The following is a 16,658-nucleotide window of genomic DNA, read 5'->3' as shown; positions in this document are numbered from 1 at the left end:
GTTGCCATAAAGCATAAACAATAAAAAATTTGCTCTAGAAATGTTGAAAATTAAATTGTTGCTTGGAAGACGTGATCATAGAGCTAACTGCACGTTTAAAAATGATACCAGTAATTGAACCTCTTTCTTTTTTTATGCTTTTGAAAGAATGAATGGCAGTCACTTTAAAGATGAAAAGGCTTTGGTGACCAGTCAAAATTCAGACTTACTGGATGATGAAGAGGTGGAAGACGAGGTGTTGTTAGATGAGGAGGACGAAGACAATGATATTACTGGGAAAACAGGAAAGGAACCAGGGACAAGTAATTTACATGAAGGAAACCATGAGGATGACTATGAAGACACCAGCGCCCTGGAGATGAGTTGCAAGACGTCCCCAATGAGGTGAGAAGCAAGAGTAGATCCATGTAGGGTTACAATTCCTGCTGCTCTGTTCTTCCATTAGTGCACTATTCCAGGTGATAAGCAATTTGCGAGCAATAAATTATAAAAACTAAACTTGAATTAGCAAGGCATACACAGTGGATTAATTTCTAAAGATGGAAACAAAGTGGCCATCAACATAATCCGCAAGCATAAAAATACATCAGTATTTGTGGAACTCTGATTAACCTGAGGAAGGAAGGGTAAATGAAAGCTACACAAGTACACAATCACTTATTTAGACTCTACCTATTTCTACTCAAAAGAAAAATAGAGATTTCAACATAATCTAATTTATTCAATTTATCTGGTGTGTTATTATTCAAATATTATTGAGATAGATTTCACTTTACTTGATATATTTGGAACCTATATAGATGATAGATATTTAAATGGAAAAAATTAGCCCAATAGTTAAATTGATGGGAATTTTATTATATTTTCATATGGATAATTGGTGCCAAACGAGTATAATCGTAACTGGCTTTATTTTAAATGGAAATTATAAACATATGAATTCTGTCTCCACTGCATTGCTGACTTCCCATGTCATTGACTTTAATTCTTTATCTCAAATATACTCTTGCTTTAGTCATGAAATATCTTAAAAGAAATATATTTATAAGATAGAATATTTGTAAGCTTCTTAAAGAACCCAAGAATTGATGCAGGCTACTTTCTACTGCAAATATAATATGACGTTTGACAAGTGTATAGACTCAAATGAAAAGTGATTTGGTTGGATATCAAACTGAAAAAGAAAAAAAAAACCCTCTGTGCTTTCCCATTGGTTCATTTTAGGTATAAAGAGGAAGAATATAAAACTGGACTTTCTGCTCTAGATCATATAAGGCACTTCACAGATAGCCTCAAAATGAGGAAAATGGAAGATAATCAATATACTGAAGCTGAGGTGTCTTCTTTCAGTGCTTCCCATGTGCCAGAGGAACTTAAACAGCCGTTACACAGAAAGTCCAAATCACAGGTACATACTTTCCTGCAGTATAGCATCCTGATGACATTGTGCCTTTGACACCAAAGGCAGATACTCTTTGCAATGTTCTAGAATCTGAGCAGGCTCAGATGCTTTACTCAAAACGTTCAAATCTTTGTCTATGACCGAATCCAAAATAGTCAACCCCTACAGCAATTAATATGACTGGATTCTGCACAGAAATTTCTGTGTCAAACCCTGACCTCCAATAATCTTCCCTTTCCTTTGCAATTACCTTACCTATGTATAGATGGTCCATAATGTTTGCTTGCACCTATTTGTATATTACTTCAGAATTATTTTCTAATGCTTCGTGTCTATAAGTTTTGTCAACCTAATTGCATTTTTGGAAAGTGAATTCTGTCCTCTATTTTTGTTTCTTACTGTACATAATTAATAAACAAGTCATCTAATGATAGAATTTAGGAGTAAACAGAGGGTCAGAGATGAAATGAATTGCCAAAAGTCTGTAGCAACTTAATGGCAAACCTGGAAATAAACCCTATCGATTTTTATTGAATGAATGAATGAATGAATGAATGAGTGGTACCCAAGTTCACTGAGGTCTATAGCAATCTATCAGCACTATGGTAACCAAAATAAATCCATTTAAGGATCTATAAATACCACTGAACAGAGCTTCAGTTCTTTTTTCACAAAAAAGGGAAGTCAGTCCTTTCTACTTGACATCTGCACTCAACCAGGTTGTTTATTCAGGACCATTTTAAAGAAAGAAAAAAGAAACTTTCTGTTGTTATATCTGTTGGTCACTTTGGTCTAATTGTTTGATCCAGAGTTCATTTTAGAGGTGGCCTGACATATCAAACCATGTGACCATATTAACTCCTACATTTGGAAATTTCTTATTTGGATGAGATGTTTTGCACTGGTCTTAACAGCAAATGTGGTCATATCACAACTAAAGTGGGGAAAACATTATTCCAATGGGATAATACAAATTTGAAAATATCAGTAAAGTCAATAAAAAGTCTTAAGATATCATGTATGGTGATAGGCAACATAAATGTTCTTTCTGAATTGAAGTGAAAGCACCCACCCTCAACTCTGGAGCTGCCTAGCTCCATAAACTTGAGAACATCACTTCACAACTATGGGTACCATTTCCTCATTGTAAAGTGGGGTGAGTGGAGAAGATGTCTAATATCCCTTCCTGCTCTATCATTGAATGAGGATAAAAATGAATTTCTCATTTTCTAACATTAAAAGTAAACCAGCCAGAGTAGACATCTCATTTTCACGTGGAGACAGCCGTAAGAAGTGGCCAATATATTTTTTTGACTCTTGATTTCCCGTTCTTCCTTGCCAGTGGATCAGAGAAAGTGGGGGAGCCAGCTTTTCTTTCTTTTTCTAAAATTTCTTTTAATTATTCCACCCCAAATTATGACATTATAAGGCACAATACCTGAAAATTCATGAAACTGTCACAGTGATAGAAAGCAAAGGGTCCTGGGAACTTAAAGATAATGGAAATGATGTATTTCAGTACCAGCATTTTGATATATAAAGTCTCGGCCCAGCTGGGCTAACAATTACCTTCACAAGAAGTACTTGCATTTTGCAATTTTAGCTCATATTTTTATTGTTACTTGATAATGTCATATATATATCAATCTGAAGATGGTCATGCCTTTTTGCAAACTGACTTTGTTTCATGAGACTTTATTCATTCATTCAGTTGTCATTAACTGTCAGTTATGTGCTTGGCACTGATCCTTGTGCATGAAAATGTTTATTTCCTTTGATTACCAAAAGGCAGACATTCCATATTTATCATTTTCTAGAATCTGAATAGACTCAGATGCTTTACTCAAAACTCATATATTTACTCTGTGATTTTTATAGTGATTGAATCCAAAATAGTTGACCAATACAACAGTGGCTGCCTTCTGTATGGAGTTTTCCCTGAAAAACCCTATCCTACAAAAATTAGTTTCATGATAACAGGTACTGTTTACATCAGGGACACTAAGCTAAGCACTTTATGTAAGTTAGTGCTTGTGGTTCCTCCACAGCCATTGGAGGTAAGTTTTTGTTATTATTATCCACATCTCATATGAGGGATTAAGTTGCTTGAAAGATTAAGCAACTTGCCCAAGGTCACGCAGCTAGCTGAATAGAGGCAGGTTAAAAGCCAGGATTAAAACTCAGGATTTTGGGTCTTCCCTGGTGGCGCACTGGTTAAGAATCCTCCTGCCAATGTAGGGGACACGGGTTCAAGCCCTGGTCTGGGAAGATCCCACATGCCTCAGAGCAACTAAGCCCGCCAGCCACAGCTACTGAAGCCCACGTGCCTAGAGCCCGTGCTCCGCAACAAGAGAAGCCGCCACAATGAGAAGCCCAGGCACCGCAACGAGGAGTAGACCCCACTTGCCACAACTGGAGAAAGCCCGTGCACCGCAATGAAGACCCAACGCAGGCAAAAATAAATTAAAAAAAAAAAAAAACCTCAGGATTTCAAAATTTTTCTTGTAATCCCTTTTATTTTTCCACATATCAGAATGAGTTAAAAAAAAAAAAGAAAGAATGAGTTTTGTTAAAACCATTTCAGAATGGTGTTCATCTTGATCTCTAAATGTGGGTATGTAATTGGAATAAAGTTCAATGCTCACTTCACCCACACTTTAAACCCTACAAAGGACAAAGACTCTATGTTATTTATCCTTGATTCCCTGGGACATAGCACAGTGCCTGGCATAGAGTAGATGCTTAAGAAATATTTGTAACATGTCTGCTGAGATTTTGTAGAGGTCCAGAAGGCAAATAGCATACATAAAAGTCAAATGTGTACATTGAGAGCAATCACCCAGCAAATCAAAATCAGTCTTTTGAGAGCAGATTTTCTAACTGAATGCCATGATTACGGAAGAAACCACAGACCGGCCACATGTCTCAGCACGACTCCCAGAGATGAAATTCTGCTTAACAACAGAGGCATTTTGTCTTTGTTTACCAACGGTGGAATGTCTTTGGCAGGACTTTAATGATTCCTCTTCAGCAGCATTTTGACAAGCAAGTTTAGCAGTGGATGAGACCAACAAATCAACAGTGAAAAGTTCACTCCTAAGTCAAGACCAAACATTTCATTTGAATATTTTACTTGGCAGCAAATGGGGAGATTCTCTGAACAGTTATTTAGACTTTGACTTTGAGCACCCCTGTGCACCTTATGCTGGCAGATACCAGAGCACAGGGGTTAGAACTTTGTTGGGTCTTGTGTTTTGTTTTATTTTTTGGTAGAACCGACTTGATTTACCTCGACTTTCAAGGTCTTTGAGTGTCAGCATTGAATACTTCAAGCGTGGAGGGGAAATGGACAAAGCATTCAAAGCTGGGCAGAAATAAGTTTTACTTATGCCTCCTCCCCTCTAGGTGAGTGACTCTGGGCGAGTCATTTCACCTTCAGTGCTCTCAATTATCCAGTGCAGGAGTCCGTGGGACTGTTTCCTCTGGACCACAGTGCTGTCAAGGCAGGCCTGTCTCTTATTTGTATTTGCAGTTTCAGTTGTAAGCATTCAGTAATATTGTGGGTGAGTTGAACATGTGCATAAACAGTGGATGAATGGTTATTATAGTTAAGGTCGGGGAGGGGGATGACTCCTGTTTCTTAATGGGGGCACTGTTGTCATTCTAGGTTGGGTCATTAATTTTTTGTTCTGCAGACTGTGTTACTTTTGTGGCCTCGAGGCAATGAAGGCCAGCCGTAACTCCATGTCGTTATAACACAAGAAAATGTCCCGCACTCTTCCAAACACACCCATGAGGGATGCTCTTTCTCAGGGTCCCTTCTCTTTGTAACATTCACCAAAGATACCCTTCGAATGAAAAGTGATGTTTTTCAAATGCCATTTACCGAGTCTCTCCTTTTTACCTCAGGCATATGCTATGATGTTGTCATTGTCCGACAAGGAGTCCCTCCATTCTTCATCCCACAATTCTTCCAACGTGTGGCACAGTATGGCCAGGGCTGCGGCGGAATCCAGTGCTATCCAGTCCATAAGCCACGTATGACATTCCCAAGGTCGACCAGAATGGGACCAAGTCCAACGGTAGCATGGCTCTTTCACATAGGACTATTTAAAAGACTGCTGAGCAGAATGCCTTATAAACCTGAAGGGTCACTCATGTAAAGTCTGGGGACCTTAAACTGAATGATTAAAAAAAAAAAAAAAAAAAAAGAAAGAAAGAAAGAAAGAAAAAGAAACTATTTATTCTCGATATTTTGTTTTGCACAGCAAAGGCAGCTGCTGACTTCTGGAGGATCAATGCGACTTAAAATGATTCAATAAAAATGAAAAACTTGCTGGGCAGAAAGCGTCTTCCCGTTCACCTTGCCCCTGGGAGTGGGTGGGTGAGAGGAGCAGTTAAGATGGCAGCATTGATATGAATGAACACTCCATAGAAACTGAATTCCTTTTTGTACAAGATCACCTGACACATGATTGGGAACAGTTGCTTTTAATTACAGATTTCATTTTCTTGCTTTGTTAAAGTTTTATGTAATTTAACCCTTCGAAGACAGAAGTAGTTGGATGAAATGCACACTTGATTATTATAGAAACTGATAACAGGGAGTATTTTTTTCCCATTAACTTTTGCCTTCTTTAAGTACATTGTTTAAAGCGAGGGAACAAGGGTATGTGTATATTGTAAACTATGGCTGTTCAATGCTCAAAGAGGTTAAGTCAGTGAAGTAACCTGTTCATCACCAGTACCGCTGTACCACTACGCTAATAGAAGGTTTGCCAAATCCTTGTAATAACATCTTAATTTTAGACAATCATGTCACTGTTTTTTAATGTTTAATTTTTTGTGTGTGTTGCGTGTATCATGTATTTATTTGTTGGCAAACTATTGTTTGTTGATTAAAATAGCACTGTTCCAGTCAGCCACTACTTTCTGACGTCCGAGGCACACCCCTTTTTGAATTTCAAGGACCAAGGTGACTCGACCTGTGTATGGGAGTGCCAAATGGTGTTTGGCTTTTCTTAACATTCCTTTTTTTGTTGTCGTTTTGTTTTCCTTCTTAATGAGCTAAATACGAATAGATGCAACTTAGTTTTTGTAATACTGAAATTGATTCAATTGTATAAACGATTATAATTTCTTTCATGAAAGCATGATTCTTCTGATTAAAAACTGTACCCCGTATTTTATGCTGGTTGTCTGCAAGCTTGTGCGTTGTTATGTTCATGTTAATCCTATTTGTAAAATGAAGTGTTCCAGACCTTATGTTAAAAGAGAGACGTAAATAACAGACTGTATTCAGTTATTTTGCCCTTTATCGAGGAACCAGATTTGTTTTCTTTTTGTTTGTAATCTCATTTTGAAATAATCGGCAAGTTGAGGTACTTTCTTCCAATGCTTTGTACAATATAAACTGTTATGCCTTTCAGTGCATTACTATGGGAGGAGCAACTAAAAAATAAAGACTTACAAAAATGGTTATTTTTCCCACAGTGTGGTATTTTCCCTTCTCATGCAATTTTGGTTTCCCTTTGGGATCCAATGATTTAAAGATATGCTGTCTGGGACTTTGATGCCCTAATAGATACATGGAATGTAGAGCATGTGTGTATAGTTTTGAGATGACATGAAGGATAGCCCTTGGCCCAGAGGGACTTGGACTATCTCCCACTCATTGCTCTGGACTTTCTCCATGTGGTACAAAGTCAGGGCTCAGGTGCAACACTACATGGTCCTTGGGATCACCCCATGTCTGCGGTACCCGTTTTAGTTAGGACAGAGCAACCTACAATTTTTCTTCTCGATTTTACCTAGTGCCTGCCAAAAGGCGTTCTGTTTCTTATTTTTGTTTTTAATTACCCAAATACTGTTAATTGATTCCCAAAGTGGTGGGCACCCTTTAACTTTTCTATGATCATTTTAAGTCTTTGTCCACATGCAAAATATCATATTTTCATGGTTAGAATCAGATTTGATTTCGAGTTTTCTTTCTCTACCAAAAAAACCCACAAAAACTGCATATTGCTACAAATTCTTCAAAATAATCATTTAGCAGTTGCTCCATATTCCATCAGGTTTGATCTACTATGATGTCTTTAACCATTCAGATTTTGTTGAAAATTTATGTTTTCTGCTTTTCACTAGTGTAAGCTATGGTACTTTAATTTTTATGCACGTAATTGCTTCTGTGTGTTCATATATGTACACACAGAGTTGGAATGTGAGGAGTGGTATTTCCATACAATAAATTCTCTGGTGGGAGAGCCATTATGAATATTTTTTTGCACCTTAAATATAATGCCAACTGTTTTAGAATATGGTTATTTCAACTTGGCCAGCTGTAGAGGTTTTAACAAGGTCTGCATATTAAATAAGTATGACACATGGAAGTAGATCCAGACTAATTTCTCCGTTTGTTTATTCATTCATTCTTAGTCAAAATGCCAGATACAGGGAAACCTCCTCACATCCTTTCTAAATGTCAATAGTATAAGAATTAAATATGTGGGGTATAAATATTGATTTTTTAAATAGAAAGTGTGCACAGGAAGTGCTGAGAAAATATACTAAAGCTATAAATCTGGTGTATACAGACGAGAAGAAGAATCTAGTGTTTGAGATATAAGAACAACACATTCGAGAAAGTGGAGACTGGGAACGTGTTGTGCATTTTCCTTTGTTTTAAAGAAAATACCTATAAATTCTGAAGCCATTCTAATACTCCCGTCGCTACTGAATTCTTGTTAGACTCTGAGCATGACATTTCAGTAGTTTGCTAATGCTTAGTGCCTCCAAATTCCAAAGAGGCTTTCAAGCCTTACATTTCTGCTTTCTTTTACATTCATCTCTCCAGCAGTCCACCGCACGGCCCTGTGGGGAGGCCGTGAGATGCGGTAGAGACAATATTGGATTTGGAAGCTGAAGGCCTGGGTTTGAATTGTGGCTCCATTACTTTAGCGGCTTTGAGGTCTCGGGCAAGTCACATACCTTTCAGAATCTCATCTGTGAAACCAGGGTAATAATACCTGCTTCTCCTGCTACTGCACTGGGTTTTTGTGGATGTTGAAAATCAAAATACATTTTTAGAAATATTTGGCAAAAGTTCTACACATGCAGGCGCTTCATAATTTTTATGGTGATAAGAGAATAGAATGTGTGTGTGTGTATACACACGTACACAAACACTGTGCTAAGAAGAAATTTTTAGAATATAACAGAAATCTGTTCTAGAGTGTATAAAAGTGGATATGGACCTTTTTTTTGAAAAGATGTTAGAGATGTTTCTTTTTAAATTGTTTTTATTGAAGTATAGTTGATTTACACTGTGTTAATTTCAGGTGTTCAGCAAAGAGATTCAGTTATACATATGTGTGTGTGTGTGTATATATATACATATATATTCTTTTTCAGATTCTTTTCCCTTATAGGTTATTATAAAATACTGAGTATAGTTCTCTGTGCTATACTAGGTCCTTGTTTGTTATCTACTTTATATATAGCAGTGTGTATCTGTTAACCCCAAACTCCTAATTATGTTTCTTGAACAAATATGTAACTTTTATAAAGAAAACTCAGCCCTTTGAAAACATGAGCCATCCAGTCTGATTGTTGAGAACTCTCCAAAAATCCAAGGACAGTTAAGAAAACACATTCAAAGAATAAGCACACTCACACTTTTATTTTCAGATAATGACCATCAACCAGTCTTTTTTTTCTGCACAGAATAAATAAAATGAGGTATTCGTTTTTTAAACTGCCTGTTACGCCAATGTCATGCTGGGAATGTGTATATCCATGAGCTCCATTAATCATCACAGTAAGCCTGCATGCAGGAAGTATTATTCCTGTTTCACAGATGAGGAAACTGGAGCTCAGAGAGTTTAAGAACCTACTTCAAAGTCACCCTGCTTGGAACTGGCTGGCTGAGAATCCAGGAGTGCCTGCCTCCTTAGCCCACACTTAGGCAAGCGTCTCAGAACTCCTGGTTCAGGCGCAGCTAAAGAACTCCAAAAAGGACTGTTCCAAACCAAGGCTATGTGCCCACAGAGAGTAAGGCTGTTGGACATGCAAATGTGCCCCGGAGACATTTAGGCGTCTGAGTCTTGGTTGTGAAGAGCTTGAAAGGTGAGCGCCAAGCACTGGTTCCCGGGCTTTTTCTATTCATGTTATCTCAAGTCAGAACCAATGACACCAGTGCTTTTAAAAGATCCTAAATGCTTCCTTAATAAGAGAAGGGCCTGAGTCATCTTGTTTACAAATTTTTAGCAGGTATCTTGAGTTTCCTCCTAATCCTTTTTGAAAAAGAACTTTTGAAATTAGTAACATGGCATGAGTTAAACCCTTTTTAGATGGTTAGCAGACTCATGAGAGAAATCAAATGTGAAAGCAAGTATAGTTAAAATGTGTACTCATTTCATTTTCCCCAGGTTCAAAGAATTCTTAATGGAAAGATTGTGGAGAGAAGTGGGAAGAGTAAAATGAAAAAAACTAGTAGACTGGGTCCAGGAGCCCCAAAGAGAGTTTAGAGAGCCAGCCAGCTCTTCCCCCAAGAGACTTAGGTTAGAATTTAATTGTTCATTATATTCTGCATAACTCATTTCTGAATACAAGAGACTGTCCTTGGTGCAACATGTAGAAAGTGTTTAAAATATTTAGAAGAAGGATGTAGGGTGGCAACTATAAAAAAAAAAAAAATCCAGAAATTAACAAGTGCTGGCAAGAGTGTAAAGAAATTGGAACTTCTGTGCACTGTTGGTGGGAAAGTAAAATGGTGCAGCCACTATGGAAAACAGTATGGCAGTTCCTGAAAATATTGAAAGTAGAATTATCATATGATCTAGCAATTCCACTTCTGGGTATACATCCAAGAGGAATTGAAAGCAGGATCTCAAAGAGATTTTGTACACTCATGTTCATAGCAACATTATTCACAATAGCCAAGAAGTAAAAGCAACTCAAGTATCCATCAATGAATGAATTAGATAAACAAAATGTGTAATATACAAACAATGGAGTATTATTCAGTCTTAAAAAGGAAGAAAATTCTGACACATGCTACAACATCGATAACCTTTGAGGACATTATGCTAAGTGAAATAAACTAGCCACGAAAAGACAAATACTGAGATTCCACTCATCTGAGGCCCCTGGAGTAGTCAGATTCATAGAGCTAAAAGTAGAATGGTGGTTGCCAGTGTCTGGTGGCAGGAAGGAATAGGGAGCTGTTGTTTAATGGGTATAGAATTTCAGTTTTGCCAGATGAAAAGAGTTCTGGAGATTGGTTGCACAATAATGTGAATGCACTTACCACTACTGAATTGTACACTTAATATGGTTAAGATGATAAATTTTATGTTACGTATATTTTTACTCCAATTAAAAGGAAAAGAAATAATACAGTCTCTCTCTCTGTGGTTCTTTAAGGTGAAAGAACATAATTCTATTCAACTCAAACAGAAGCAAACTAAGAGAGCTCTTAATTGGTGTGTATAAGAGAGCTCATAACAATTGAAGGGAAAGCCGGGGACCCAGGCCTACAGCATAACCCAGAACCAGTGGGTAGGCAAAGCTGGAACCCACCTCTTAGGCTGTTATCATCAAGATGAATCAACTACCATTATGTTTAGCTTTTTTTTTTGTCAGTCTGGGTCTAGATTAAAATTCTAGAGATAGAGCATGAAAATGGCTCTATTTAAAATCCTACTTGATCAAGAGAACCATTAAACTCATCTAAAGGTACGGGGCAGGAAAGGCCAGTCCCCATATAGCCAAAATGAGAGAATCCTCCCAAATAAGTGGGAATAAATTATGGATGTCAAAAACAAAAAATATCCACACCAGCTGATTGATAGGAAAACAAACAAATATGTGAGAGCCAATATTTTCATGGCAGGACACAGGGTTTGGTAATGTCAAGGGTAATTAGAGGCATAACATGATAGCACATGCAAAACTAGAACTGTTCCAGAAACCATAGAACTTAACCATCCTCCAAGGAATAATTGCTTCAATGAATTCTTGAAGTAAGGATTGTTGTTATATTTTTTTAAAGTGCTTCAACTATGACTCCTACTAATGACTGTACCAAGACTGGCAATAAAACTGTAGCCAAGTAGCCATGTGTTACTGAGAATTAAAGCGAATTGATTCATAAAAGTATTTTACAAACTTCTTTGGGGCACATGCAGTAATCATGGTGAGTAAAAAACTAAAGCATTTGTCTCAATAAAAAACATTCAGTAAGCCAGTGTCTGGAAAGGAAACCAGAAGCCACTCTAAATATTTTAAGCAGAGAGGGACTGAATGCAAAGGGTTGCATACAAAAGCATTGGAAGGGCTTTGACATACATACACTACTATGTATAAAATAGATAACTAATGAGAATCTACTGTATAGCACAGGGAACGCTACTTAATGCTTTGTGGTGACCTAAATGGGAAGGCAATCCAAAAAAGAGGGGATATATGTATATGTATAGCTGATTCAATTTGCTGTACAGAAGAAACTAACACAACATTGAAAGCTTTGGAAGGGCTGAAAGAGCAAAAGGAAGAAAAGGATGTAAATCAGACTAGGAAGTGGCCTGTGACCCTCACCATGGAGTTGTGGAGCCAGGGCTGCTGCTGCTGGAATCTCCCTTCCTGCTGCCTTCTAACCTCCCACCAATGCCTTCCATTGCACGTCACTGGAAACCAGCTGGCAAGGGAGTCTGAGGAGTGAGGTTTTCAAGCATCCAGGCTCCTGTGATAAAGATGAATGCTAGGAAAGGTGCTGAGTGCCAACAGACCGTATCTGGCATGGGACCACCGAAACTAGATATACATACTAGTTTAATAGGAAAATCCTCCAATAACTTCCCACCGTTTTTAGAACGGATATCAACACATCATGGCCTGCAGGGCCCTCCATGACCCAGTTTTTGCCTACCTCTCAAGTCTGTTCCCACTTGCTTGTCTCACATGTGTTCTTTACTTTCGGTCACCAAGTTCAACTCCACTTCCACGGACTTTGCACATTGTACGCTGTGAACTTGGAATGATTCCCCTTGTCTCCTTCTCAGTTCAGAACCCCTCTCCCCCAGCTTCTCCCTGTTGCCATGTTCTTGGTTGGCTAAATTAACTTCAGATTTTAACTTATCTCTTACTTCCTCAGAGAAACTTCCCCTGATAACTCCTCACTCTTCTCCACCTGTTAATGTAAATTAAGTAGTCCTGTTGTAGCCTCTCATCAAAGCATTTACTACGTGTTCAGTGCCCCCATTACAATTTGTCATTGTATATATATTTGTAGGTGATTTAAGATCTTTACTCCTAAACTCTTAAGCTCCATGAGCGCACTAACTATGTGTACTTTGATCAGTGTTTTGTCCCCAGTGACTAGGACAGAGTACGGCACACTGTGGTTATTCCGTAAATTTCATTCAATCAATGGATGGACTCCAAACCATTCTCAGTGGTTACCTCCAGGAGTGGAGTGGAGAGAGTAACTTTTTACAGTGTACACTTTTATTTTAATGCTTTCAACGAGAATGAATTACTCTTGTGTTAAAAAAAAACACGTGTATTTCTTTTTATGAGCATACCTCATGAGCATGAGACTCTCAATTCCAAGAATTCATCCTAAGATATTAATTAGCATTACACACTAATATTTGCATCCATGGATGTTCATTAAACATTAATAACAATTAAAAATTTTATCAGCATAGAAGTCAAACAAAAGAGACTTGGTGAAATAAACTGTGCTATGTCTGCATGACCATGGTTAAGTACATGGACAGATAATCTCAACGTATTATTAGCCAAACAATCACGTTACAAATGACTGGAGGTTATATACTGTAACATTTTACTGGTTAGTAGGATTTTGCGTGAATTTCACTTGTTTTCTTCTTTTTGCTTATCTACATTTTTACTTTATCTAAAAATAAACATGCATTAATTTTTAAATAAGAAAAACATTATAAAAACAAACAAAAAGGTTCTTCCAAATTATTAAACAGGACAAAAGAGAACAAAAAAGAGGTTTTGTCTGAGGAAGTGATGTATATGCTTCAGATCATCAACTGTGAGTGTTGGATGGGGCCAAACTGCTCATTCTGTAAGTGACAACAGTGAGCTCTAGAAAGAACAGTGATGGTTTTGTCCAAGGTCCAAGGTCACAGAGCTGATGTGGAGTCCAAACTCAAGTTTCTGCTTTCTGGACCACTTCCCTGTGAACCATTCTCAGGGTGAGGAGTGGGGTATGAGTGGAGTGGGGTGCAATTCTAGTGTTCCATGAGAGAGCTGGGGTCAAGGGTTTCTATAGTGAGTTCAGGGGTTAGAGTACCTCTGAATGTGCCTAAATCAACACCAACGACATAAGTGCTAGACCGTGTTTTTATGTTCAACATAAAGAAAGGGAAACATGTCTTTAATGCAACACACTAATTGTACATATTATAGGAATAGAGTTACGGTAGCCGCTTCTCGCATGTAGATTCGTGTCGATTTCATTTCAGTTTCAAGTTCTGACTGCTCATCAGAAATGGGGCCCATTTGACTAACTAGCTGAATGGTATCGAGCTCATATAATCAAGAAAGAAGTGGTCAAAGGCATCTTGTTTAAAAACCCTATCCCAATTTGACATCTCAGAAGGCAAAGCTGACTTTTAATACTTCCTCTGCATTATTTCTCTGCAAGATAAAATTTTGGCTTTTTCCAATCATCTCTTTTTAGCAGCATCTCTAAAACAGGATAAATAAATCAGGAGAACAAAGAATCAGAGAGTCCCCCAAAGAAGCAGAGTTAACAAAGATAGCAGGAGGCCAGTTAGTGTCATGACCTTGTCAAAAAAGATCTCCTCACCACCAGCATTGAAGTCATCCTGGTCTGTGGCAGTCACATTCTCCTCACTTAAAATAATAATGGATTATTCTAGGAGGGGTGACATATTAAGTGATTTCAGTCAGCATTATTTTGAATTAGTGAATCCGATCGGCCTTTTCTCTGTGGTAGCAAGGAGAGGCCATATTTTTTGAAGAGGTCAGAGTAGGGTGAAGACGGACAGTAAGGAGACAGATTTGAAGTACTCTCTGAATGGGCAAGACTGGGGCTTATGAAGCAAAAGATGGTAGCTGCAATCCAGATCTGGTTCTGTTGACCTGGGATGGGAAAATGTGTTGTAACAAGGAGAAATGAGTGCAGATTTTTTTGTTTTGCTTTGCGTTGCTTTGTTTTTGTCAAGGACCAATTCTTTCATCAAAATTCATTTGCTAAAGACAAAAGTAAGGATTAAGGTCTTCAACTGACAGATTTAAAAAATAACAGAAGGATAAATTGGAAATCTCAGTGAAGAATTTTTGATAAGCAAATCTATGTGACAGTATAAATAGGGAGATTCATTTAGCTCTGTGGCTTTGTAAACCTCTTGAGCAAAATATAGGGGCTAAAAGATAAAGATTTAAATTGTTTAGCTCTGAATATCTTTAATATGGTCTTTACTAATTTAGTGTCTACTGTTATTTAAACTAGTAAATGGGTGACTTTTTTTTTTACTGTTCTTTCATTACTTGAAATCAATAATTTCCTCTCCAAATTCTTCCAATAAGTCCAAAAAATTTTTAAGTTGACTAAAAAGCAGTTGCCCTTCATTTTTTTTCTTAAAATGCCATCCAAAGATATATATATATATATAAAGAATAATTAGAGAAAGTAGAATTTCTCTCTTTCATATGTTCACATTTGGAAGAGATTTAGGATTATCACATAGGCTTGATTGTCTGCCACAGTTCTCGGAAAAGCAACAGCAATATGGGGAGGGCATGGTGGTGGAGTCAGAGACCTGGAATTCTATCATTTTTGTCACAAACTAGCTGTGTGACCTCATGCAAGAACAGCTATTCCCAATTTTAACAATTTAACTATCACCACAATTTTTGCTATATCTGTATACCACTTGAGTCATTGCTTAGTTTAACTTTCTTTTTCTTGATTTATTTTTTATACATTGATAATTTTACCTTAAAAGAACATATACATAGAAACCTACTTTTCATAAATATCACTTAGTAATAAAAATAAATACAATGAAAAACTACAGCAATATTACTAGATTCTAGGGAGATGCTTGTAGTCAACGTTACTACTCTCTGGGTGTATTGAAAAGCACATGTTCCGGTTAGGGAGGTCAATGTGACTAGTTCTGTCTAAAAGACTGTAAGGGTTAGTGACACGTAGCACTCTTAGGCCAAATAATTTAATTGACACTACACAGTTCTCTTCATTCCCTTCCTCTGATGTGACAAGGAAGAAAGCTGCAGGTCCCAGATGATGCAGCTATAAGATGGTACCCTCAGCCCTGTTATCTGAGTGGTGACGGCATAGACTTGCTTCCACCCTGAACACCAACCCATTGAGATATGAATGGTGAATAAGAAATATAGTTTTGTTCAGTTCAGGCACTGAGACCTTGAGTGTGTTTTCACCCACAGCAAAACCTGACCTATACTGATTAGTACAACACTGTTGCCCACTTAAGACTGTGATCTCTTTGTCTATTTGTGCTTTATTGGAAAAAGGGGGATATTAGGAAGTGTTAGAATGATGTTAGAGAAATCTTAGTTCTAATTTGAGACTTTCTTCTTGATTATGATGAAAAAGTTAAGAATCACTAAAAGAGAACAATTTCTTAAAATATGCTGGAAAAAATATGAAAATTCTTTGATCCTTTGTTCCTTTCTCAAAAAAATGATAGAAAATACTTGGCTCTATGATGGTGAGAGAAAAACATGTGAAGATGGCAATTGCTCAGCATACAATCAAAACATTTTAGTGGGTCTTATTTTAGAGCTCTATGATATTATGCAATGTAGCACAAGCGTATTTTGAAGGGCAAATATTCCTTTAACAATACACAAAACAAAATGGTACTTGGCTGAGGCAAGCCTATCTTGGTAGGGTGACATCCCCATAGAGACCTCATGTTGGAAAGAGGTCCTCCATGAATAATCTGGGTGAACTGTGTAGAAGGGAGAGGGAGAAGTGTGTTAATATCCTCAGACACCCTGAGATATGTGGTGAAAGAATGGAATAGGGGAGATCAGATAACCCAGGGAACCAGCAGCAGAGGAGGCGAAAAAGTGTCTCATTTGGGTCAGGTTGTAGAGGGAGAGCCAATAAGGACTTGCTGATGGTTTGGCTTGTGGGATATTCAAATAGTACCTAAACAATAATTATTATTTATTGAATCCTTAGTATGTATCTAGCACTGAAGAT

General features: G+C 37.5%; 1 protein-coding gene across 13 annotated transcripts in view; it reads left to right on the top strand.

The window, feature by feature from the left end:
* Positions 1 to 6,861, top strand: part of MECOM (MDS1 and EVI1 complex locus) — a 566,050-nt gene extending 559,189 nt beyond the window's left edge. For 12 of the 13 annotated variants that reach the window (XM_068546207.1, XM_068546204.1, XM_068546215.1 and 9 more), the window contains 3 exons: positions 148 to 384; positions 1,225 to 1,408; positions 5,312 to 6,861. In XM_068546207.1, coding sequence (XP_068402308.1) covers positions 148 to 384; positions 1,225 to 1,408; positions 5,312 to 5,446 — 556 coding nt within the window. In that variant the 3' untranslated portion in view covers positions 5,447 to 6,861. The remainder of the gene's footprint in view (positions 1 to 147; positions 385 to 1,224; positions 1,409 to 5,311) is intronic. The other variant, XM_068546208.1, reaches the window with a different exon arrangement.
* Positions 6,862 to 16,658: the final 9,797 nt, after the last annotated feature.

This window comes from Eschrichtius robustus, chromosome 6 (assembly GCF_028021215.1).
Source record: "Eschrichtius robustus isolate mEscRob2 chromosome 6, mEscRob2.pri, whole genome shotgun sequence".
Lineage (NCBI taxonomy): Eukaryota > Metazoa > Chordata > Mammalia > Artiodactyla > Eschrichtiidae > Eschrichtius > Eschrichtius robustus.
This window is presented reverse-complemented; position numbering and strand designations above follow the sequence as displayed.